The sequence below is a fragment of the Herpailurus yagouaroundi genome, unplaced genomic scaffold, assembly GCF_014898765.1.
Source record: "Herpailurus yagouaroundi ecotype Mexico unplaced genomic scaffold, PumYag 198, whole genome shotgun sequence".
Classification (NCBI taxonomy): Eukaryota; Metazoa; Chordata; class Mammalia; order Carnivora; family Felidae; genus Herpailurus; species Herpailurus yagouaroundi.
In genome coordinates, this window is record NW_024412429.1 from 12,615,054 (window position 1) to 12,639,750 (window position 24,697).

General features: G+C 51.3%; 1 protein-coding gene across 10 annotated transcripts in view; it reads right to left on the reverse strand.

Annotated features, from left to right (window-relative positions):
• Window positions 1-24,697, reverse strand: part of TIAM2 (TIAM Rac1 associated GEF 2) — a 224,362-nt gene that overhangs the window by 5,418 nt on the left and 194,247 nt on the right. For 9 of the 10 annotated variants that reach the window (XM_040448800.1, XM_040448806.1, XM_040448799.1 and 6 more), the window contains 7 exons: window positions 10,419-10,598; window positions 7,339-7,407; window positions 6,655-6,780; window positions 5,691-5,799; window positions 2,314-2,493; window positions 1,777-1,895; window positions 644-752 (listed from right to left, as the gene is read on the reverse strand). In XM_040448800.1, coding sequence (XP_040304734.1) covers window positions 644-752; window positions 1,777-1,895; window positions 2,314-2,493; window positions 5,691-5,799; window positions 6,655-6,780; window positions 7,339-7,407; window positions 10,419-10,598 — 892 coding nt within the window. Of the gene's footprint in view, window positions 1-643; window positions 753-1,776; window positions 1,896-2,313; window positions 2,494-5,690; window positions 5,800-6,654; window positions 6,781-7,338; window positions 7,408-10,418; window positions 10,599-24,020; window positions 24,312-24,697 lie in introns of those variants that run through there. The other variant, XM_040448809.1, reaches the window with a different exon arrangement.

A 24,697-nucleotide genomic window follows, 5' to 3' on the forward strand; every position in this document is an offset into this window, starting at 1 on the left:
TGATACTTCCCTCTGGTCATATTTGAATTACGCAGGTATACCCGCTCACCTAAAAGCAATTATCTGGGGGCGCCTGGGTGGCTCAGTAGGTTGAGTGTCCGACTCTTGATTTCGTGCCGTCAGCACAGAGCCTGCTTGGGATTCTCTCTCTTCCCGCCCCCCCACCCCACCCTCTGCCGCTCACACGGGTGCACTCTCAAAATAAACATTTAAAAAATAAGAATGGTTATCTGAAGTAGATCTTGGCAATTTTTTAAAAATTCTTGTTTTATTTCACTGAACTCTGAGGACATGGTGTTCATGTCAGTGAGAACACAGGGTCTCTACTGGGTCTCAGTGAGAATTAAGACATTCTGAAAAGCGGCAAACAATTAAGATAACAGGTTTCAAAATAGCCTCAAGAGATCTGTTCCTGTAACATTTGGCCAGAACCACTAAGGCAAGCAGAAGGGACAACAAGATAATGAGAATGCACAAGTGACAGCATTTTACACGGCTGGAGGCTGGCTCTGTGAAGTCAAAAGCCCTTATGACAGTGATTCTAACTCTGGAAACCCGGAGTTAGCCGGCCTGGCGGCTTTAGGAAGTTCTTCATCACCACCAGCCTTTTGTAAGTTTATGCGCTTTCGAATGGCATACTAACCAAACACTGTGAGCTCGAGGTCCTTTCTGGTTTTTCCTAGAGACAGAAATGGATTCAACCAGGAGACTGCAGAGTGCATCAGAAGCTCCCCCATGGAAAGTTCTGTCACCTGTTTCGTAAAAACGAGAGACAAAGACATGGAGACCGCGGGGGGTAGACCGTCTCCCGTTGGGAGCGTGAACCACATACGTGTGTCACCGTATACCGGTGACTGCCAAAATGCAAGCACCCTCGATCTATTATGGCCCCTGTAAACATGGGGCCTTCAAATAGCGTAAGTTTTGAAAATACGAGCGACGCATCAAACTGTCTGAAAAAGAAGCTAACTGGGAAGGCATTTTGTTCAGTGCACACGTCGTATGTGGGTGAGACACGCCTCGTGACCTACTCCACGGTGCCAATTCCCTGACGGTTCAAGGGTCTCCTACGTTGTCCTCACTAATATTTACCCGGGGCTCTAGTGCACTCACCAGCCCCGAGCCACAAACTGCTCTGGGCCTGCAAATCAAGAGGCACCAGCGCTGAAACTAATAAAAAAACTCAACTCCAGTTGTTTTCTGTCCTTGCCTTTTTCTAGTGAAACTATGTTCCCTCTGACATGTAGCCTTTAAAAGCTCAAGATCCTGATTTAGTAATCAGCCAGAAAAGAGAGCGAGAGAGAGATGGTGTCACTCTAGGGACAACTAGTTCTGTAAGTAAGGAGGTGGCCACCGACGTCAGATGCGAAGGAAGAAAAGCGGAAAAGCCCTAGGTTCTCCCCACAGGCTGGCCCCCACCCGTGTACTCATCCGGTCTCTGCCAGCTTGCGCCCTCCATAGATGCACCGGCCTCTGGACTTAGTCTTGCCTCCTGCCCCAAGGAAAGGGAGGAGGAGGGAGGGACGAGCTAAATGAGATTTAGTTTCTTCTGTACAGTGTTAAGGTGACATAAGGTTACATTCTCAAACCGGTGTCATGAATTTTATGTCACATTTACACTTAAATGGTGTGGCTTATTGTAAGCACTTAGATCAAAGAAACTTTAGGCCCACCCTCCTCCAGGAGAGCCCGAACAGGGCGGCCTGCTCTGGACGGTGCCAACGGATTCAGTGAACAAACGCATCACGCTTCTCAGGATCCGGAAGTCCCACTGACCTCCTTCTCTGTTCCACTCTGCTCCGCCACGAGCTGGTCAAACACGGTCCCGTAATCCTCATAGACCTTCTGCATCTCATTGATGTGGCTTGCTACTTTTTCCATCGCTTTTAGTGCCTCTGAAAAGTAGGAAATCGTCATTTTATTAATTTTAAGGCCTACCAACAGTGGTAAGTTCAAGATTCCGGCCAGGACTCGAGGCTTTCCTTACTAACAGAAGCATTCCTCAGGTAGGGCTCAAACAGCCCACTGCCATCTAGTCATTACAACGAAGAACCACAGACTGGCCTTCCACTCTGGTTTTCTTCGGAATGAGGCAACACAAAGTATCGCTCATAATAAACGCGAACGCTGATTGGGCACTTTCCACTTAGCAGGTGCTCTGATGGGTGGTTTATGTGAATCATCTCCTTTAATCCCCACTCGGTCACTGTAGGAACTGCAGTCGCCATGTGTGAAACGAGGCCGGGAAGAGGGGCCCCGCGGGCTGGCGGCTGGCAGCCGTCGCATTCACGAGCGCTGCCTCTGTCTCCTCACCTGTTAGGTGGTAGTGCTCCTCGCTCTCGTGGTCCGTCAGCGACACCAGCTCCCTGAGCAGCAGAGGGTACTTGAGCACCCTCTGAACTGGCTTGATGAGGTAGGACTCGAGGGTGGAGGAATGCTGTTTGGTGGGATTCCGGGCATCCAGAAAAGCCTTGAAGGCTTGATCAGTTTTAGCTACAAGCAGGTGGGGAAAAGACCCTTAGAAGAGCACAGCAGCGTGAACGAAACCCGACTTCATTTCGTTTCTAATGCAGTCCCAGATCGTCTATTCAACAGCCCTCCCAATGGCGTTCTTCACAAAAACCCAAATGCTTCAGTGGGCCCGGCACCCAGCCGTCAACACGGATTCGGCATCACAGCTCTGGGGCCAATCCCACCGGCAAAGGGAGCTTACATAGGCCAGAGAGGAACACCAAGTCGAAATGCAGGAATGTCTGACTTTCGAGGCATACTCACATGCAAACCCGTGAGAGAGATTGTTCTAGGTGCCTAAAAAGTGAGTTTCAACCAATTCACAAAGCCATGAAAACGTATCATCCTATATCCTGTTCTACAGAAGAATCCCATAGCAAAATAAACCAGTATTCCACCCCACCACCACCATTCTAGCACAGATTGTTACTTATTCTGTACACTTAGGGGTTATCTTTTTTTTTTAAGTTCATTTATTTTGAGCAAGAGAGCACAAGTGGGGGGCTTGGTTGGGGGGGCGGGGTGGGAGAAGAGAGAGAGAGGGAGAGAGAGAATCCCAGGCAGGCTCCACACTGTCAACGCAGAAGCCTGACGTGGGGCTTGAACTCACGAACCGTGAGATCATGACCTGAGCCGAATCAAGAGTCGTACGCTTAGCTGACTGAGCCACCAGGTACCCCTATCTTTCTTTTAAAATAAATTGATAAGCACTGCTGCCTTCACCTTCACAGCTCTGAGCGGTCCAATCCTTCCACCACATGGCACCTCTGTGGGCAGTGAACACTCCCTGTGTTCAGAGTCTGACGTCACGAAGAGCACGCACGGGAACCCAACTCCACTTAGTTTCGAGAGAGCCAACGGATGCACAAGTGGCTGCTTTGGATTCCACCTGCTGACCCTGGGTGACCAGCTGTTTGAAATTCAGCCGATTTGAATGAAATTACACCCTCACCTGGGGTTCTGTTCCAAAGGCAAAACCTACAACTTCTAGGAGGTGCGGTACCATTTTGAATGTGACTACCCAAGTGGATGGCGAGACGATCCTTCAGAACCGAGCAAAGCATTGGTGATGCGCTAACGTTACTGTGTATTGACCTTCAAGAAGAAGGCGTTTCTGGGAGGAAACGCCGATGGACTCAGGTCTCTGTTTAAACAAGTACAAGAGGCAGATTTGGGCTGGAGCTCGTTGACTCCCGGCACTTCGAGACTCCGTTTCTTAAACCTGAGCCTGGTCTTCCACGAAACTGGAAAGATCCAGATGTAAACCAAATGGCCGGGGCGCATCTGTGGAGCCGGCTAATGCTCAGAGTGTTGGAATAAACCTCCACATGCCTTCCATGATACCGCAGAGTCTGTTCCCTGGTCTGGAGAAAGAAACACTAAACAACCACCGTGAGATCCTTTCTGACAATGCCATTTAGAAGCATATGACAGACAGGAGGGGGCTTAGAACTGAGCTTGGCGGCTACTGCCGTGTTGATGCAACTAAGAAACGTTCAAATACAGAAGAGTTCTGTCCCAGAAGAGAGCCCTGACTCACTGGCTTCTAGAGTGGTAGCGAATTATAACGGGAGTGAACCGCATGAGGCCACTTGTATTTCTAAAGAAGGCATTCAAATCCTGGGGAGGTAGGGGCAGGGGGGAGTCATTTTGATCCTAGGAATTGAAGACATGATAACAGTTGAGGTTTCAGCAGGTTCGGGTCTTATCCCCCAGTTCACACCGGAGAAGTCAGGCAGTCCGGTAACCTGGTCTGGAGACGGTTCTGATGAACGTAAACAGGACTGCACACATTTTCATAAGATGCCTGTACTGTCTGAGCCTCAGACACTCCCGTATTTGTTTGATGTTCTCCGTACAAACCAAATCGTCGCTGCTCATGACCTCAAGTCCTGTGCCGGCATCACTGATTTTTCCTCCTCTGATCTTTGCCACCAGAAATGTATGAGAGTTCCAAAGACTGGGACAGAGAAGCATCTTCAGAGAGAGACCGATTTGAGAACTGTCCTCTCATACGTGAGGATATGTGTGTAACTGAGAGAAGCCTCAGCAACAGAGCCACCTCAGGGAAAGCAGCGTTCCTGGTCTGGGTATTACCGGACCGGATCGAACAGCAGGTTAACAGGACGGTGATGATAACTGTGTCGCAACATTCCCCACAATATGCGTGCACCTAAAGGAGGTCACGGCTGTCATCAGATCTCTGAATACACTTCCCAAGCTGGGCTGACGGGCTGGCCCGTCACCAAAAGCCCAGGTGGCTCAGGGCACGGGCCGTGTGCCTAAACCTGACCCGCTGCCGGGCGGGAATCCGCACTCAGGCATCTCTCTCAGTTCCACAGAGTGATGTCTGATGGCAGCACGAAAGGGAAGAGTGAGGGGGTCGACCACGCAGGTCTATGCAGACAAAAGAAAATGAGAATCTTCAGTTAAAGCCACTAGAATAAAGTGAGATGATAAAAATGTGGAGAGAGGCACCTGGATGGCTCAGTTGGTTAAGCGTCCGACTCTTAATTTCAGCTCAGGTCATGATCTCATGGGTTGTGGGATTGAGCCCCACAAATCAAGCTCTGTGCTGACAGCACGGAGCCTGCTTGGGATTCATTCTCTCCCTCCCTCCCTCCCTCTCTCTCTCCCGCCCGCCCCACCAGCTTGCTCTCTTTCTCTCTCTCAAAATAAATTAACATTAAAAAAAATTTTTTTAAGTGGAAAGATGAAAGGTATTTCAGTGAGAGGGTGTGGGCTGTTAAATGTTAGTTTTTTCCTGGTTCCACAAAAAAGGCTTTAAGTTTAGTTAACACTTCTTATGAGCGCAGTGATTCCATGGGCGTGAGAAGGTTAACAAGGAAGAAACCAAACAGCATAGTGTTTTCTGTCCCCATCCAGGGGCTCATGGTTCTGAGTTTTTAGATCAAGGCATTTGGTAAAAAAGAATCCAGAAGTAACTGAACAGCAAAGTGACACATGGGAAAGAAATTTCTCTGCTCTTAGGACATATGTTCACTGTTGCCAATAAACTGAAATAAACCAAAAAGTTTCCCTTTAGCATCTCTCAATTTCAAGGTCAAGAACGGAGCAGGATCCATCAAAACTGCATTTATCCCTACTTATTACATGCAAATTTACTCTGTTAACAATTAAAAAAAAAAAGCACAGATATAAAGGTATGAGCAACTTACCTCGCTCTAGAACCTTCTGTACTTTGATATGATTAGCACAGAACCCGCTGTACAGTTTAAAATGGTCCGCGTAATAAAGGAAAGAGCCTCCAAGGGAAAACAGTAGTTTCTAGAAGGGGAAGAAAAGTCACATTGGTCATGGTTTACTCAACGTCTGCTGGCCCTGGCGTGGCCTCTGACTACTTCAGCGCATCCGTGGCATCTTTCAGACACCAGAGCACTAATGCCTCAGAAAATCACCAAATGAAATAAGCCCAAGACTGTGCCATTTTCACGGCAGACGGAGAACAGTCTGGTATTTCCCTCACAGATCTTTAGTTTGATTGAAAGCTTTCTGGCAGCCGAGCCTACTGACACTACAGGCAAAGGGCAAGAAAGAAAGTTCTACAAAAATACACCTGACAAAATGGGATACGAATGACCTGAGAGGATAACTAATCAAGCCAACTCTGCCTTACTCGGGACAAATGCTCTCGTCTGGGTACCGACCTGCCCCCTTTCTACCGTCTGCCTCCTTTCCTTCCCCAGAGGGGCTCCTTCCGGGTCCCGGATGCTCACACTGGAGACGGGCTCCACAGAAGAGAGGGCTCTCTCAGTACCACCGACCCGTGTCACAGGACCCATGTCCCCGGGTCACAGGACCTTGTGAAAATGAAGGATGAGACTCAGGGCCAGCGCTCCCGCTTCGCAAGCAAACCCCCTACGTATCCTTCAGCGGACTTGAGTGAAGAGCGTGGGCACGGTCAGCCACCAGGCCGACTCCACAAAACTGGGGCCACCCAGACTTCTGCTTAAGGGGCCACTCAAGTAAAAATGTAGCCTCTCACCAGCTGCCACAGGAAAACAGTGCAACGAAAGCACTGAACTTACCTTGTCAGCAGTCAAGGGACACTTTCTCTTCCAAGGGCGGACGCCGCACTCTACCCACCCAGTTCTGCTTTAAACCTAAGTCAAAACTACTTACTCTAAACTGTGAGGGAGTTTCAAGGGTGTTAAAGTCAGAGGCGGCTGAAATCCCATCCTCTAGAGTCTCCAGAAACACCTTCTGAAAGTCCAGCATCTCTGGCAAGCTGCCGAACAGTGACTCCATCTACATGAAGGCCGGGATTGAACAGAGGGCATCAGCGGTGAGGGTGGAGAGGGGCCGCCCCAACAAATCCCCAGTCCTCCGGGGAGCAACAGACAGAAGTAAATCCTTGAACGAAGGCAGCATATTCCCTCTGGGACACCGTCTGTACACAGGGGTTTACAGCTCCAGCTCCGGCAGTTCCAAACTAACTTTTTAAACAGATGGAACCTTTTCAGGATTCAAACTGGTAAACAACGGAAGTCAGTAGCAAAGAACCCATTACGGAGATTGAACACGAACAAGTCATGGGTTAAGGGGTGACTTTGGGCCACACTTCCTACAAAAAGGGCATGACTATCCTGCATTTACAAACTCTTGCCGCTGGGCCTCACGTGGCACAGGCCACATAAACGGCTTTGGAGGAGGCCACGCTTGGTCCCTCTGACGATGCTTAAGTCCCATGTGTTCTCTGGGGAATCAGGAGATACAACCTCCGGGGAGGTCCACTAAACGGCAAACAGAGACTAACCTGTGCATTAGTGGACAGCGGGGGGGTGGGGGTGGCGGGGGACCAATTACCTCGTCTTGGGTGAGAAAGGTCTCATTCTGAAGTGGCTCCAAATATAATTCAAAGAGGCAGCTCAGATCCTGAAACGTGGAAGAAAAGAGTCTTTATCACTCATGTCTCCAAAATACCCAAGAGTTTCCAGCAACCCTGACCACAGCTCCAGACTCCCACTGGGAATGATGGAATTGTGTCTTGTTGCAATTCGTGACCCTAAAAGTGGTTACTATCAGGGGCGCCCGGGCGGCTCCATCGGTTAAGCGTCTGACTGCGGCTCAGGTCATGATCTTATGGGTCATGATCTCATGATCTCTGACAGCTCAGAGCCTGGAGCCTGCTTCGGATTCTGTGTGTGTGTGTGTGTGTGTGTGTGTGTGTGTGTGTGACTCTTTGCCCCTCCCCCACTCATGTTCTCTCAAAAATAAACATTAAAAAAATTAAGTAACTAAATAAATAAAACTGGTTACTCTCATTTCTGCCCTAATTCACACGGGCTAATCCCGCAGTACACGCAGCAGCTGGGTCACCTACTCTGCTTAGACAGCTTGGTGACAGAGCCACTCCTTCTGTGGACCGGTGCAAGGGGGCATCCGCCTCCCCTCGGAGAAGGGGAGCTCTGGCGAGGCACTTCTGTCGGGCATGAGCACCCCTGCCGGCTCCCCTGGCTTCCTCCTCTCTACCGGGGAGCATGGTGACAGCCCCACCACGGAGCTGAGAAGGACAGGGCAAGACCTGGGAAGCTCTTCAACTCTGGGGTTGACGCATTAGCAGAATTTCGAACTCCCGTATTCAAATGCAAGAAAAAATGTCCAAGGATCAGCGGCCTATAATCTAGGCCATATTTGAGCCCCCAGTACACCGGGCCCCAGTAGTGCGGAACAGTGGGAGTTGATGGCATTTATACAGCTCCCAAAATGGTTTATTTGCGATAATTTGAAGCCAAGACCAGGATATAATTTTGTAGTAGGAAAGATTTTTTTTCTTGTTTCGCTTATTCTGAAGAATTTTGAGTACGAAAACACGAAGTGACCGACTACAAAGTCCGTTACTTTGCTCTCTCATTTTACAATGGAGAAATCGAGACCCAGAGAGCTTTCCGTAAGAGCCCGAAGCCTCCAGAACCTTATGGCATAGATTCTGGGAGCAAGTAGACAGGCCTGGGAGGCCTTTTACTATTTCGCAATGAACAGCTCCCTGGCCTTTCCTCCCTCACCATCCTCCCCGGCGACTGCTTCCGAGCAGGGAGGGGTGCTGAGTTACTGAACCGTATCTCGGGGGAACACACAAAGGCTGAAAATTCCAAGTTGCACGCATGCAGGGATCAAGGTTAGACGAACAAGTAAAATCCCGTGTTAAACGTCAGCCACGAAAAGAAACCACAAAATAAAAACGGCGTGTGTGCGAATCACAGGAGGCACCGGGTGCTGGTTATTTTGTGAGAGACAGTGACAGGCTGCCTTCTTCCCTCGCGCGGCCGGTGCTGCTCGGCGGGACTTACACGCCTCCAGCAGGCAGGCGCGGAGCCGCGGGGCCGGACAGCTGCAGCCCTAAGGGAACAAAGTGCAGGTTTCTTGCAGAGAGAAGGGTCCTTCCTGTCTAGCTCACCCACAACGTCCGCCTTTACACCCTACCAGCATCTCAGGGAAACCAGCCTCCCGTGCGGCCTCACGGTAGAACAGAACATCAGCGACAACAGGAAGGGGACTTCAAGGGATTCTGCCCTTGAATCTCGGTGGAAAGCTCGTGGCCACCCTCAAGAGGCCGGAGGGTCTCTTGAAGCCTCGAACTGCAGCGCACAAAGCTGCTTGGGAGAGGTCATCACGGTCACAGGAAGATCCAGAAATCTAGCCTGAGCTCCCCAACGTTCACATCATCCGCAGGACAACACGTAACAGGACGTGAAATTAAACTGTCAACTCCATAGCTTTCTTTTCTTCTCTACGGGACCAAAAAGAAGGGGCTCTGGGTAGTTTTCCTGGGCTGCCTGTGTATGAGGCCTTCAGTAAAGCCCAGATAAAATGACAGGGACACTAATGAAAGGGGAAGCTCAGGCCCGTCTCGTGGAGAAATAAGGTGACAGCTGTGTTTGTGTGTGCACGCACCTGTGCAGGAACAAGGGCACGCCCGTCTGAGACCCGGGAGGACGGAGGTGGAGGGGACGGCCCCAGGCCAGGCCGCTGCACCCAGGCAAAGCCAGGCGGGATCCTCTGCCCACTGCCCTGTGCCCTGCTGCTTCTGAAACCGGCCAACGAAGTGAGCTTACGGTACTACCCGAGCCTCAGCAAATACTTAAAGCAAAAGAACTCTGTCTTCCCTTCCCAGGCTCCAGTGCTCTTCGTAAAATATGTCTCTCAAACTATAGGGGCGCCCGGGGGGCTCGGCCGGTTAAGCGTCCGACTCGGGATTTTGGCTCAGGTGGTGATCTCACAGTTTGTAAGTTCAAGTCCCGCACGGGGCCCCATACCCACAGTGTGGAGCCTGCTTGGGATTCTCATTCTCATTCTCTTCCTCCCTCCCTCCCTCCCTCTCAAAATAAATAAATAAAACTTTTTAAAAATGTGTCTCGAACTACTTACTGGGGGTTTCAGAGATAAATAAGTGAATGCTTCGGGTGCCGAAGATTCTCAGCAACCACCCGTCCGCACGGGCGTGGGAGCAGCCACGTGTAGGCCAGCTGCTCCAGCGTGGGACTCTGTCCCGCACAGTGACCTCCACCAGGCAGGTCTGGGGGCCGCAGCAACAGTCTCCTGGGAGCAAGCTGTTCCCCAGTCCCTCCTCCCCTAAGTGCTCTCCAGCCCCCTCCGACTCCACCAGGAGACTCCCTTCCCACAGACTGCAGACGATGAGCTAGAACATGTTTCCATAGTGAAAGCTACCGTGGTAACCAAGGGAGCCGAGGAGCCGATCCTTCCGGGCCCTCCCAGCTCCTGCACCGTCGCCCCCTCCCCAGCGGCAATTCACCACTTCGAGGGGCAGGGGGCTCTGTCAGGAGTGCTGGGCTTCGGGGCGCATGCCACCCGGGGGCCCCCGCCCACATACCGCTGGCCGCCGCGGGGACACAGAGCCGGCAAGAACATGCATAGTCGCCCGTTACCTTCACGTAGGACTTCTCCGTGTCCATCAGCTCCTGGATGACTTTCCGGAGGCGATCCGCGTCGGAGAGGTGGCGAGCCAGCGGCCTCGGAGGTGGCTCCCGGGTCCCCCTCGGCCCTTCCATGCCGGTGGTGTGCGAGTCGTTGAAACTCCTACACAGCGCAGCGATCTGTTCGGCGCTCTGGGAAGCGGAAAGACGGGGAAGGTGACGTTCGGGGCGCGCTCCGTTTTGGCAGCTTCCCGGCCAGGACACAGGCGGTGCTCGTCCCTGCCCAGCACCCTCTCGGGGACCTCGGGGTGGGGGGGCGACAACCTAGCACAGCCGGGTTCTTTCATCTCGGACCGCTCTGGCTACCGTTTAAGGTAACGGGAGTGAAGACAGGGTATCTACGCGGGATGCGTTTCTGTTGTCAGAAGAGAACAGATGGCTCTTTCGTACCGAAACTAGAAAACACGGCACAGGTTGACCCTCGCTAACGGAGTTGAGGTGGCTCTCAAACCAAGACCGCGGCTTTCTCGGAGCCTGCTGGGGAGCCCCCCGGAAGCGGCGGCCCGACGGCCTCGGGAACGGCGTGACTGCGCGAATTTCGGGGCGACCTGGCCACAGGGGCTCGCGGCCCTGCCCCCCGTCCAGTCCCCAGCCCCGCGGGCTCGCGCCAACAGAACACGAGTGAGCGGTTAGAGCGGCTGCACCTGCCAGGCCGGGCCGGGTGGGGAGGCAGGGACGTCCCCTACCCTGCAGGGGGCGGGGGCAGAGCCCCACGGAGGGTGCAGACAGGAGCAGGTGACCGGGCCACCCCGGCAAGTGCCGGAGAAGAGGGCTGAGCAGGCTTCCTGGGAGGCTTCAGGATAGTGGGGGCAGTCACACACCGAGGGGACGAGAGGAGTGGGAACGTCTGGGGACCGAGAGCCTGCAGCGCGAGCTGCTACTCGGATTCCAGCACAGCGATGACAAAGGTTCTCGAGGAGGGCCCCCTCGCCCTGCCTGACGTCGTGGCTTCAAGGTTCAAACGGGTCTCCTCCTGTATGTCTCCACGGTGCCTGGAGCATCACCAGCCTACACTCGGCGTCCTCTAACTTGCCTCTCCCTCCACCCCACCCCCGCACAGGCTCCAGCCCACTTAGCACCTGCCGGAGAGTAAGCCGGCCAAGGGCAGGGCCCATGCCCGTCGCTGCCCCGAGTGCCCAGCAAGCCCTCAGCTCCCCCCCACCGCACGGCAGTGTTACCGAGTGACAAAGCAGTGGTCCTGGTACGCGTGACGAGCATCCACCCGTCGCTGGCAACTTGCCGTCCCTCCCGCAAACTCCCCCTCCTTCGGCGTAAACGCCTTCATCCCCGATCCGTCCCTCCGGCCGTGGTCAAAAGCCGAGCTTGTCAGGACCATCTCTTAATGTGGAATTCATCCTCTCGGGGACGCTCAGAACATGAACAACTCACACAAGCGTGTGTCACTCAACCGCAGTGGCCCAACGCACACCTGTTAAAAAAGCTGGCGCCTGACGACCTGAAGTGCCTCGGAGGAAAAACAGGGCACTGCCGCCCTCCCTGGTCCCCCTCCCGGCTCTACCCGCCAACACTGACCTTCCGGTTCATCTTCCAAGCTCAGCGGGTGTCACCCGAGGGCCTGCTCTGCCTCCAAAAGGAAGACAGGTCCTGCCCCAGGCGATCACATAAGAAACCCAAAGCGCAGCCAAGGGCAGAGTGAAAACCAGCCCAAGCTTGTGCGGAGCAAACGAAAGGGGGAAGACGCGGCAAAGCAACGGGAATCCCTCTGCTGTATGCGAGGCTTCAGGGAAGAAATGGGTCGTCCCACGGTCCTGGCAGGAACACACGCGCTCCAAGGAAGAGCCAAGACTGAGCCGGAAGTGCAGTGAGGAATGAGCAGGTAACGTAAAGACCCCAGCTCAGGGGAGTGACCGCGAGCCTCCTCTCCACCCAGATGTCTGCGAGGAGGGCCCCCCAGTCTGCTGGGCCCTTTAAACAGAATCATTTCTCTTTTATATTCACGTAAATCTTGGTGCCAAAGTTCAATCAACCACACAGCCGGTACTGGGCTTCCAAAGAGCCCATGGTGAGTTCGAGCCCCGCGCTCCTCGGGCTCTGTGCTGACGGCTCAGAGCCTGGAGCCTGCTTCAGATTGTCTCCCTCTCTCTCTGCCTCCTCCCCGGCTCATGCTCACACACTCTCTCTGTCTCTCCCTCTCAGATATAAACATTTAAAAAATTGCATCTTGAGGGGCGCCTGGTGGCTCGGTCAGTTAAACAGCCAACTTCGGCTCAGGTCATGATCTCACAGTTCGTGAGTTCGAGCCCCGCGTCACGCTCTGTGCTCAGAGCTCAGCCTGGAGCCTGCTTCTGACTCTGTGTCTCCCTCTCTCTCTGCCCCTACCCTGCTCATGCTCTGTCTCAAAAATAAATAAACATTAAAAGAAATGCATCTTGATTTATCAAAACACCTCATTTCATGTTTAAAACAACCAAATCTTGGGGCGCCTGGGTGGCACAGTCGGTTAAGCGTCCGACTTCAGCCAGGTCACGATCTCGCGGTCCGTGAGTTCGAGCCCCGCGTCAGGCTCTGGGCTGATGGCTCAGAGCCTGGAGCCTGTTTCCGATTCTGTGTCTCCCTCTCTCTCTGCGCCTCCCCCGTTCATGCTCTGTCTCTCTCTGTCCCAAAAATAAATAAACGTTGAAAAAAAAAAAATTAAAACAACCAAATCTTATGATTCATTGCTGAAGAGATTCCAGCACTGTTCAGCCATGCCCTAAAAGCCAAATGACAGATAGTAAAAGCCAAATAGAACACTGTAGCCAAAAGGCGGCTTTTCTCTCTTCCGGGATGTGAGCATCATTAAGGAGCCCTAGGAAGTACAAGGAAAACCACTCCAAGTTGTGTGCACCCCCTTTCCAGGGCACCTCAACCCTGGCCACGCATGAGCTTCGTTTCGGGAGCTTTAAGAAACACCCATGGCTAGATCAACTGGTTCACAATCCACACGTGAAGCCCCTTGTAGGAGTATTGTCTTGATTTTTTTTTTTAATGTTAATGTTTGTTTATTTTTGAGAAAGAGACAGAGCACGAGTGAGGGAGAGGCAGAGAGAGAGGGAGACACAGAATCTGAAAAGCTCCAGGCTCTGAGCTGTCGGCAGAGAGCCTGACGCGGGGCTCGAACCCATGAACCGGGAGACCGTGGCCTGAGCCGAAGTCGGCCACTTAACCGACTGAGCCACCCAGGCGCCGGAGTATTTTCTAAAAGCTTCCCAAGTGTGGCTAACATGTGAGCCGCGTGAGAACTACTGGTCTGCCTATCAGAATCGCGAGCAATCTCCAACTGGGCTTCCTGGGGGCAGTGCTGCCTTCAGCCTGACACGCTGTCCCCAGGATCTGGAGTGAAGGACAGCAATATAAAAAATTTATAGACTGAGCTCCTGAGACCGAGGAAGTAGCCAGAATCACACCCATGACCCTGGTATTCCGTCCGGGTCAGGCCCTCGACGAACTGAGCTAAACAACCCCAGATGATAATGATACGGAGACTCCCAAAACTCACTCATTTGAAATCTCTGCTACTGCTATTTGCGCCGCAAGCCCAGACAATGTCATTTTGCAATTCTGACAAGTCACAGCTTCCAGGGCTATGGAGTCTATATTAAGTTCACATACACCGCATAAAATCTGACAAAACGCACCATAAGTTAATGGCAGCTGGTGAGCTTACAGCTTCACGTTGCTGGGATGTCAGAATCACACCTAACGATGCAGTGTTAAAATAACGAGGTTTTAAAAATAAAGTATCCTTGCCATTTCCGAAAATCAGAATCCGCTTTAAGAACGCTTCTGGGAAGATGAACTTGGAAAAGTGAGTGTTAGTGGAGATCCTGAGAGCAAATGAACATCTTAAGGTACCATCAACGAAATGCTGGAGCGCTTACAAAGTCCCCTTCCTCACGCACAGCACTTTCACCACCGTCTCAGGCTGGGGGGTGGGGGTGGGGGTGTGGGGACGGGGCGGGGGGATCACTCGGGCTCAGGAGGCAGGAACTGGAACAGAAAGAAGATGGACACGGTGTGTTTACGTTGTATCTGGTTACGTTTCCGTGCCTCTATTCGTAGGGACAGGCATCAGCATTGAACGGTTAAAGGCAGAATTTGGAGTGTATCTGGTGAGCAAGTTCTAGGAGCGGGGACGACTTTGGATGGGCTGTTTTCACACCCAAAACGGTTACAGGGGCGAAAAGCACAGGCACCATTCAGAGGCCCAGGGTTCTTTCCTGGCTCCGCCCCCAGTCCTCGGCACAGTCCCGGCAACGCTCATTTCTGAGCAACTTCCCTAGTTCCCTAACCCATCTGGTAACCCAATCTGAGGATTGCCATCTGGGTCACGGAGTAAAGGGCACTCACATTTGCTGAGCACCTGCTATTCGCCAGGTAGACCCGGGCGGCGGGTGTTCTCCAGAATCTGCTGCCATTTAATCCTCTCCGTGACGGACACTGTATAAACGAGGGGCCCGGAGGTGTGGGTGAGACCCTGACGGTGCAGGGCCACCCCATCTAGCTCTGCAGGGTGCCCACCCCTCCCGGGGATCTGGCAGAGCAGGAGGCAAAGCAGATGTGCCCCTCTGCCCCTGCCCATGTGGTCACGGCGTCCTGGCCCCGACAGCATCCAAACACACTCCTGGTGTGCTTGGGATGCGGCCACCGGCCCCTGGGGGCCACCTCTGCTCGGAGAAGCAGCGTCGTTTCCACACACACGACAGCCACATCTTTTAGAAGGCTTCTCTGTACCACCGTCCCAACTCCACCCTGGGAACGCTGCTTTATAAAACGACAGGCGGGGGCGCCTGGGTGGCTCAGTCGGTTAAGTGGCCGACTTCGGCTCAGGTCATGATCTCGCCGTCCGTGAGTTTGAGCCCCGCGTCGGGCTCTGTGCTGACTGCTCAGAGCCTGGAGCCTGTTTCAGATTCTGTGTCTCCCTCTCTCTCTGACCCTCCCCCGTTCATGCTCTGTCTCTCTCTGTCTCAAAAATAAATAAATGTAAAAAAAAAAAAAATTTATAAAAACGACAGGCGTTCACCGGGCAGGGCTGTGGGTGCGTGAAGATCCCATAGCCCGACAGTGCGTGCCCGTGCAGGGTCACGAACACCCCGCCTTCGGAGGCACAGCTCAGATTAGGATTTTCCAGTTTGCAGGATCCGCGCTGAGAAACTTGGGTTCGGTGTGGACCTCCTTTTTGAAAGGAGAACACGAAATAAGTATTCTCTCTGTGAATTCCTTTCAAAACTTAAATGGAGTTTTCCCTGAAAACTATGCTGTATGGAAAAGCAGGGATGCTGACCAGAACGAGATTTTTTTCGGGACCTGAGCTTACACTAAGGCTGATCCCTGCTTGAAAACGATTTGATCTTATTTATAGATGAAGACCATCTCACGGAGGACTCTGGCATGAAGCGCCTAAGCGTTCTGGGGAGACACACACACACATCCCCAACAAGCAGAAAACGAACTTGACTGTGGTAATTATTTCACAATGTTTATGTATAGCAAATCATCAAGCTGTATGCTTTGAAGATACAGTTTTCTCAATTATATCTCAATAAAATTGGGAGACAAAAGAGATCTGAACAGTTTTGGGGTTTCGTTTTGTTAGGTTTGGGTCTGCTGTTTTAAATGTATGGATAAGAGACCCTTTGCTTCCCTATACTAGGGCTGCAATGGGTCGTTCTTCCGGGAGCCCCATTCTCTCAGGAACGGCCGCAGAACGAGGGGGATCACGCCCCACGCCCCAGATGCTCCCCGGAGCGCCTCCTTCTCAAAGCGGTTCTGCGATGACCCTTCCAACCCGGACACAGTGCAGTACTTTTTCGGCAGAAAGGTGTCGGGCCGGCTTCCTCCCGGCTTTGGATGAATAAAATCTGATCCCCTGGGCGTGACACTTTGATGTTTACTTTGCTCTTATCTGGAGACGTGGCTCCCTGAGGCTTTTCAATTTCACCCTAGGATTTGGATCTTAAAAGGAAAAAAATCACAGTGGGATAAGCACATCGCAGCGTCCAGAACTGTTTGGGAACGATGAGGGCGATTTCGCAGCTACTCCATGAGCAATCAGGAGGCCTGCACGCGGCAGGGGCCAAGCTTGGCCTGGGCCCTCCTGGCTCCATCCATGGCCAAGACCCCTCACGCAGGGACTGCCAGGACCGCAGACTGGGTCGTCACAGGCACCTAGTTGTACTACTCGGGCCCCCAAATACTTCCAGCCTAAGAAAAAGGGCTGAAAAGGGCTGTATAATTTGGAGTGATATTTCACAGGGAAATATTAAAGGCAAGTGACCACATTTGCAGCGTGCACTTTCCATCCCCAGTTAAGGAGCATAAGGACATTACCTTGGGGGGAAGATCTGTAACGGACTTAGCGGCACGCAGACCTCAAAGGAAAGATCCCTCGTGCTAACTGGTCCTGTGACGACACATGGTGGGTCTGGCAGATCCCCAGCTGCCACCGCGTCCCCTCCCTGCACCGCGCAGAACAGCAGAGACCCAGCCATCGCCGTGGACCGGATCTGGTCTGGATGACGGGCACAGGGTTTCGCTATGCCAGCATACTAAGCAGAAGAATTAGGTTCCTGCTACTGCTATTGCCCTTCAAAAAGAATGTTGGAAAAAATAAAAAGACGAGCTTCAGACTCTGGGCAAATGGCCAGTTATCAAGGGTAGCCTCTCCCTGGGAAAGTGTGGTCAGCATGGTGTGTGTTCTCATGCTGTGCACGGAAAACCTCCCGCTCGTCCTTCTGGAAGCTTCACCGGGTCTGCACGACTCAGTGATCCGAGTGCAACTATGGTGTCGGCTGTTACATCCTAGCTAATTAGTTGTCAGAAAAGTTCCCCTTAGTTTAAAAAAAAAAAAAAAAAAAGGAATAGCTAAAAATTGTACAAAGGACTTCTCAATTTACTCTGCACTTCGTTAAGGTCCCTAACTTACAGAAAGATCTAATAACACCCCCAAATGGTCTCGGCAGCGGGAATCCAGAAGCAAAGGGATAAATGGCTTCCCCGGAAGGCGAACTGGCTGAGACGGGCTTCACCCCACAGGGAGCAAGGGTGAGCCCAAGGCCCGCAGGAGCAGCCGCAGACACCCTCCAGCGCCCCCTCACAGCCAGGTCAGACTATGGGGTGGGAGCTAAGATACATTCGAGGTGATCAAATTTCCATATGGGGGGCCTCTCTTCTTAGTGATACAATCCTTAAACAGAAAACTCTAGGGGCACCTGGGTGGCTCAGTCCGTTAAGCATCCGACTTCTGACTTCGGCTCAGGTCATGACCTCACGGGTCGTGAGTTCGAGTCCCGTGACAGGCTCTGTGCAGACAGCTCAGAACCTGGGGCCTGCTTCAGGTTCTGTGTCTCCCTCTCTCTCTGTCCCCTCCGTCACTCATGCGCGTGTGCTCTCACTCACACTTTCTCTCAGATGTTAAAAAAAAAAAAACAACCTCTAGAAAAAAACAGCCTGAGGTTTTTAGATTTATCAAAATGGTACAAAAAGGATGAGGAATCACTCACACTCTGTTTTCTAGACCACAGGGTTCTCTTTCCAAAGGCAGAAGGAACGTAAACTGTAAAATTCAACGTGAGCTTATGTCACAGGAGAGCCCTTACCTTACACGGAAAGGTAAAGATGAACCTAATAAACGAGGGCACAGAAATGCACTGAGGTAGCACACGACGATCACCAGTGACGGGACAGACGAGTGCCTGCTGACTGCAGGTGGCCACGATTTAGTGCAAAGGGCAGAAAGCAGGCCTGCATTTTGGAAAGTAGCTCCTCATGGAGATTACTACGAACATACGTGCATAGATTTTCTAAAAATGGAATGATATATATCACAAATGCAGTGTTAACCAAGATATTTTTATCCTTTGGCTCATTTCAATTTTCCCTTTTACAGTAGTTTAATTTTTTAAGTATTTTTAATGAATGGACTCCTTTCCTGTCACTTTAAAAAACTGATCTGCGGTTGCAAAGGCTCGAAGGGTTCTGTTTCTATGGACACGGTGATGAACGGAAGACACAATCACTCCACTCGCAGCGCCCCAAGGCTGGCTGGGCGCGCTCTGAGAGTAGGTCCTGCGGAGACAGAACAGAGACCTCCCCGGGTCGGAGCGAACCCTGACCCCACGCGCTCACGGACAAACAAGTTCTCTGAACTACACCAAGTTTGGGGCCAGAGGGAGCGTGGAGCGTGCCAGCAACTGCAGGCCAGTACAGCGTGGCCAGACGGTCACGGCCAGGCAGGCGGCTGGACCTCAGGGGCGGGCGGGGCGACCTGCCGTGACACAGTGGCAATCCCTGCCACCTTACGGGGGATGGCAAGGTAGCGGTCGTGGTGGCACTGAAGACTGGGGAGCGTGCACCCCCGCGGGGCAGCCCATCACCCCCGTGCCCCTTTGCATCACCGTGCTGTACGGGCAAAGCTCAGGCCAAGGGCCTCAGAGCACGCGCTGGACCAAGATTTCCAGAACAGTTACTCTGCCCAAGACTGGAGGCTTAAGCACACAGGCTCTGGAGATGCAACCCCGGCCAGGGCGGCTCCCAGCTGTGTGGCCGTGACTGATCCCCCCAGACTCAGGGTACTCACCTGGAAAGCAGGGATCATGTGTCATAGGGTCCTGGTGACCAGTCAATGAGGTAAAGCGTAAGAATACTTAGCACAGTACGAGGGATCGATAAAGGCCAGGGCTCAATAAAAGTGAACATCTGCACAGGGAGTTGAACTGGCCAAGTTTTGCTATTGTCAGGAGTACAGAAGAATACACGTCCTCTGAATCCCCTGAAGGAAGGGCCACAAAAACCACACTTCACGACGGCAGCACTGTCTTGTGGAGCCTCCGCCAGACACGCTCTCTGCTCTAGGTGCTGAGGGTGCAGCCCTGACCCCCCAACGTGAAAACCTGGACCTTCCCAGGGAGGAGGAGGAGGAGGAGGAGGAGGAGGAGGAGTCGGAGTCGGGGGAAGGGCAGAGAGAGGCGTGAGGACCACGGAGGAGGAAAGAGGGAGGCAGGGGACACACAGTTATTTCCCACCTACGGAACGGCTCCGGGAAACCAAACAGGGCCACACAGACGGCCCGGCAGGGCCTACAGTTTCCACAGCTGGTGGAGGAGAAGCCAAGTTTGTGCAAACATCCCAGACGGGTGGCGGCACATCTGTGTGACACGTGCGTGCACCAAGAGTAGAAACCCAGTGCGGGCGGCACCCGTGAGGGCAGAGCCCGCGGAGAGACTGGGGCTCCCAGGCAGTGGCTTCCAGGGGACAGAAGCCTGACCCAGAGACACTGCTGCCTTCTGCTCTGTTTCCTCATAACGGGAACGAGCACGATGTGCGGTCTCTGCCAAGGACGTCCCAAGGGCTAGGGCAGCACCCCTACACCACCGGGCACCCGCTTCACATAAACTCCAGGGCGTGTCAATATCACCCATAAGCAGTTTACACAGAACGGCTCATCCGATCTAATATATCCTGTGCCGGGCACTGCGTTTTTGCTTTTCCATTTTTCACCCAGAAAGCAAGCTATGGCTTATGTCCGATGTACGGTTAAACCTGCTCATCAAGACAGATGCATGTGGGCCAGGACTTCATGACTTCTGAATGCAAAAATACGGAGCCGGTGGGGGCGCCTGGGTGGCTCAGTCAGTTGGGTGTCTGACTTCGGCTCATGTCATGATCTCGCGGTTCGTTGAGTTCGAGCCCCACATCGGGCTCTGTGCTGACAGCTCAGAGCCTGGAGCCTGCTTCAGATTCTGTGTCTCTCTCTCTCTCTCTCTCTCTCTCTCTCTCTACCCCATGCCTCCTCACATTCTGTCTCTGTCTCTCTCTCAAAAATAAACATTAAAAATTTTTTTTTAATTAAAAAGTTTTAATTAAATTTAATTAAAATTTAATTTTTTTTATTTTATTTAAAAAATAAAAGAGACTTCAATGACCCCATTCCAAACAGACAGGTGAAGGAAGGGTGGATGGATCATCAGAACAAAGGTCAGCAAACTAAGGCCACTGGGCCAACCTAGCCCTCCATCCACTGCTGTAGATCAAGTTTTATTAGCACTCAGCCACATTCATTCACCTGTCCATCATCTATGGCTGCTTCTACCCTGAAATGCCTCAAATATTTACTATCTGACCCTTCACCGGGACAGTTTGCCAACGCCTGATATAGAGAGATGCACCCAGATCAAAAGATTCTTCTGAAATCAGCCTTAATTGAAACTCAACATACCTTATAAAACTATTCTGAAAAATTTTAGTGAGTCAAGTATAAATTTAAAAAATGACTTCGATGTTATTTTTGAACAGACTACGTGGCATCTTAATTCACATGCAACATAAACCCTCTTACATCCTATGCTTTCAACTGTGTTCCAAAACACAACAAAACACCTGCATGGTCGCCTGGCTCAGGTGCAGAGCTCTGAAAAAGGACTCAAATTCTATTACTAGTTTTTGCTTTATTTTGTGTTGCTTTTCGATGGCTGAGATGTTTTCCTGTTTGCCTTTCCTGTGACTTGGGGCATTTAGACCTGAATTTAAACTCTTTCTGTGACTGTATCATTTAATATTATTTCTAAATATGTTTATCTGGTTAAAGAAGTCCCTAAACCAATGCCTTTCAGCAATTTTTTTTTTTTTTTTTTTTGGAAAATACATACTTAACAAGGACTTGTTTCCTACCAATACTGCCCTCACCCACATTCCCACCCAGAAGTACCGATTTCTGGCTCAGTTCCACTTCTAGTCTCTTCCTTCAGTATTCTGTCACAGCCTACTTTCATTCTAGCAATCACATAAATTAGTTTAAACCTGTGTATTTATCCTAACTCTTCCTTCAGCGGTTAAGGTCTTCACCGAGCATTCTAGTCGGTTTCTGTGTTTCCTGCCTGTTTTCCCAAACACAACATTTCCATTCGAGAGCTAGGTCTCTGGCTTTATTCTTGGCAACTGATAATATATTATTGAAGCAGTTTTTGCAGGAAAGGTCTTTAAGTGTTACATATTCTGAGGATTTCCCGAGTAGAGATTTTTTTTCTCTATTACTGGATTTGAAGGGAAAAAAAATGCATCAGTATGAACGTCAATTGTAATCACAGTCTTGACCAACTAAAGCTTTGATAAATTCGTCAGCTGCCAATTTTCCAGGCAAGTCAAGTCTACATGATAAATGAAAGAGGACAATGCAGCTGAATCCTGACAGAGGGACATCACACACATTCGGGGCTGACGGTTTAGGCTGGTGTCTGGCTTTGCCGGGGACAGTTCTTGCCCAGCAACCTAAGACCAGACTGTCCCCCAGCTGAGGCCTCTCCCCTCTTCTGGGGTTCCCTAAAAATGTTATTTTCTTTCCGGTTGCCATCTACGTGGGTTCCTGGTTGCCTAACCTAGAAGAAGAAGTAGGGTAGCACCTGGTTCCTAGCTGCCGACCAGGCCCTCAGCCGTGCGAGCGGTTCTAAGGGGCTCAGAAAACTGTAACGTGGTTGCACCCGCTCCGGCACATTCCTTGAGCACCTTAGCTTCCGGACCGCCTTCGGGTTGCATCCCCAAGTTGTATCATCTGGTTGGCTTGCTCTATCTTCTTTTGGACCATTAGCCTCGGGTCTGCCTACTTTCAGAGTCCCGTGTCCACAAGGGTGTGGGGGGGTGGGAGGAGGGGTTGCAGGGGGCTTCACGGCAACACAGACGAACAGAGACGACGGTAAGTAGTCCCCCTAACGCTCTTTTACTTAGCACCCCTTGCAGTTCACAAAACTACTTCTCACGCATGGCTCCTCGTTAATTTCGCCTCCTCGAAACTATCACGGAAGATATAGTCTTGTTCTTTTTAACAAATGAGGATATAGGGATTCGTGGGGGAGGCAACTTCCCGAAAGCCCACCCACCAGCAAGTGAGGGAGGCCGCAGCACGCGGGTCCCAGGGCCGCTCCACTTCCTGCCTGGCCCAGCAATAGCAAATGAGGACACGAACATCGACTTTCTATCCCACCTTAGCACAGCAACAGATGAAATCCTTCTCGTGAATCTCATCTCTGAGATACCCCGCTCTCCACATGTAAACTGCAAATATGCTGTCTGGGATAGCCTTGGCCATGGGGACAGAGTCCATGACAGGCGACAGCAATAACACTCAGCCACTGAGTGAAGGGCGCACCAAACAGCCAGCGTGCTTGCTGCTGCCCTGGAACATTCTCTCTCTTTCCGGGACAGGCAGAAGGGAGTATGCGCACTGGCTTGGCAGAACGAAGGGGGCTACTGCCTGCGGGAATTTGATACAGACAAATTGTGAATTCTTAAAAAGCTTTCTGGTGCACTAGAACTTCACCAACTACGATCTCTTACTGCACGGCAAACCAGGCAGCTGCCTGGACTGAGCGGCATCGCCTGACCCCCACCATAGCTTCAGGAGGAAAGCAGCCAGCTCTTGTCACGCGCTCCAGCGGCTGGTGCCTTTGTGACCCTTTAACAGCGACACTGACCTCTACCGACTGTTTCAGCAGGTTGCATGGGTCAAGGATGACCCTTAGTCACTTATGAAGAATGGTGGGGGGGGTAGGGAGGGAGGGTCCAGGCATCATGACTAACCTGAAACCCACCACATAAATCCCTTTTGTGCTTACGAAGGCCTGGATTTTCAGTTCTAATACTTGGCTGAAAATAATACTTGGAATCTGGTTTCTAAAACAAGTGTAGCTTTTGGAAGAAAAATCGTAAAAATATAAAAGGTAAATTACCTGTTAATACACTGATCACCTTTCTCAGGCATGGATATTGCCAAATGCTACGTGCCCTGAGCACAGACACAACCCACTTGCCACCCCCCCCCCCTTTTTTTTTGCTAGATGTAATAAGCAGTCTTATAATCAAGTCTGTCACATTACTCTGGATTGTATCTTATTGACAGGGCCTCAAATGAATCATCTCATATGGAACACTGTCTGCCTCACGCACATTTATCTGAGACCTTACCATCAACCAATCTCTAAAATCGAACACCGAATAAATAATAGAAATGAGGTAATAAAATTCAAACTAGAACAATTATTTTTGATAAACAGTTTGGCAAATTTTAATTTTTTTTTAATGTTTATTTATCTCTGAGAGAGAGAGAGAGAGAGAGAGAGAGAGAGAGGGAGGGAGGGAGGGAGGGAGGAAGGGAATGTGTGCAAGCCAGAGTGTGAGCAGGGGAGGGACAGAGAGAGGGAGACACAGAATCCAAAGCAGGCTCCAGGCTCCGAGCTGTCAGCACAGAGCCGGACATGGGGCTTGAACCCACAAACTGCAAGATCGTGACCTGAGCCCAACCAACTGAGCCACTAGGTGCCCTGACAGTTCTGCAATTTGATCAAACTTCTAGAAAATGCAAGTCAATCAATCCTAAGTAACCAGAGCCCTGTCCCCCTGGGCGAGACGCCAAGCTGATGGCCTAAGGAAACGTACACGGACAGGCGGGAGCCCAAGCAAAACCAGAAGATGCCAGAGATAACGTGACCGTGACAGAATATAAATTGAAACCTTTTTTTTTTTTTTTTAAAGCCTCAGACATAGAAAATTGATTTTAAATCTCACCTGAGATTACTGGTTTGATAATCATCTCTCCATTTTGGAAACTAATCCATAAAATCATGTGTTCAAGATCTCGCCAGGCAACTCAGAGGTGAGCGCGGACAGCCTGTCCCACCCTGGTGCCTGGAACAGCAGGCTGATGCCAGTCTTCTCATCTGACCATCCCTTGTGTAGGAGCAGAATGAACCGTGAAGGTACTGGATTCTAGAAAATCTCAAACCCAACTCGAGGTAGCAAGGCGGCAGGAATCGAGCTGCCACGCTTGTGGTTTCCGAGCGGTTGGCGCTGGAACCCCCAGCCGCTGCAAATGCCAGGCCAGGACCTTCTAAGCTACTGCACATCTAAGAGCTTCCTCATCTGACATCTGTGTTCTGAAAACACAAGAGAACTTAGATGGCAGCAAAAAAAAAAAAAAAAAAAAAAAAAAAAAAAATCAGTATGAAGGAAGGTGAGTCATGGAGGAGGAGGGATGCATTCATTGGAGGCTGAATAAACAAAAAAGGGAGGAGGCGTGACAACAAACAGAAGAATGGAGAGGACAAAAGACAGGTCGGGGGCGCCTCAAAAACCACGCCTTCGGTTTTCTCCTGTCTCCCACATTAGTGACGAATATATTTTTTGTTGCCTGGTCCTTCCTTCGTGTTATTATCAAGAATAGCAGGAGACTGATCTGCGAAATG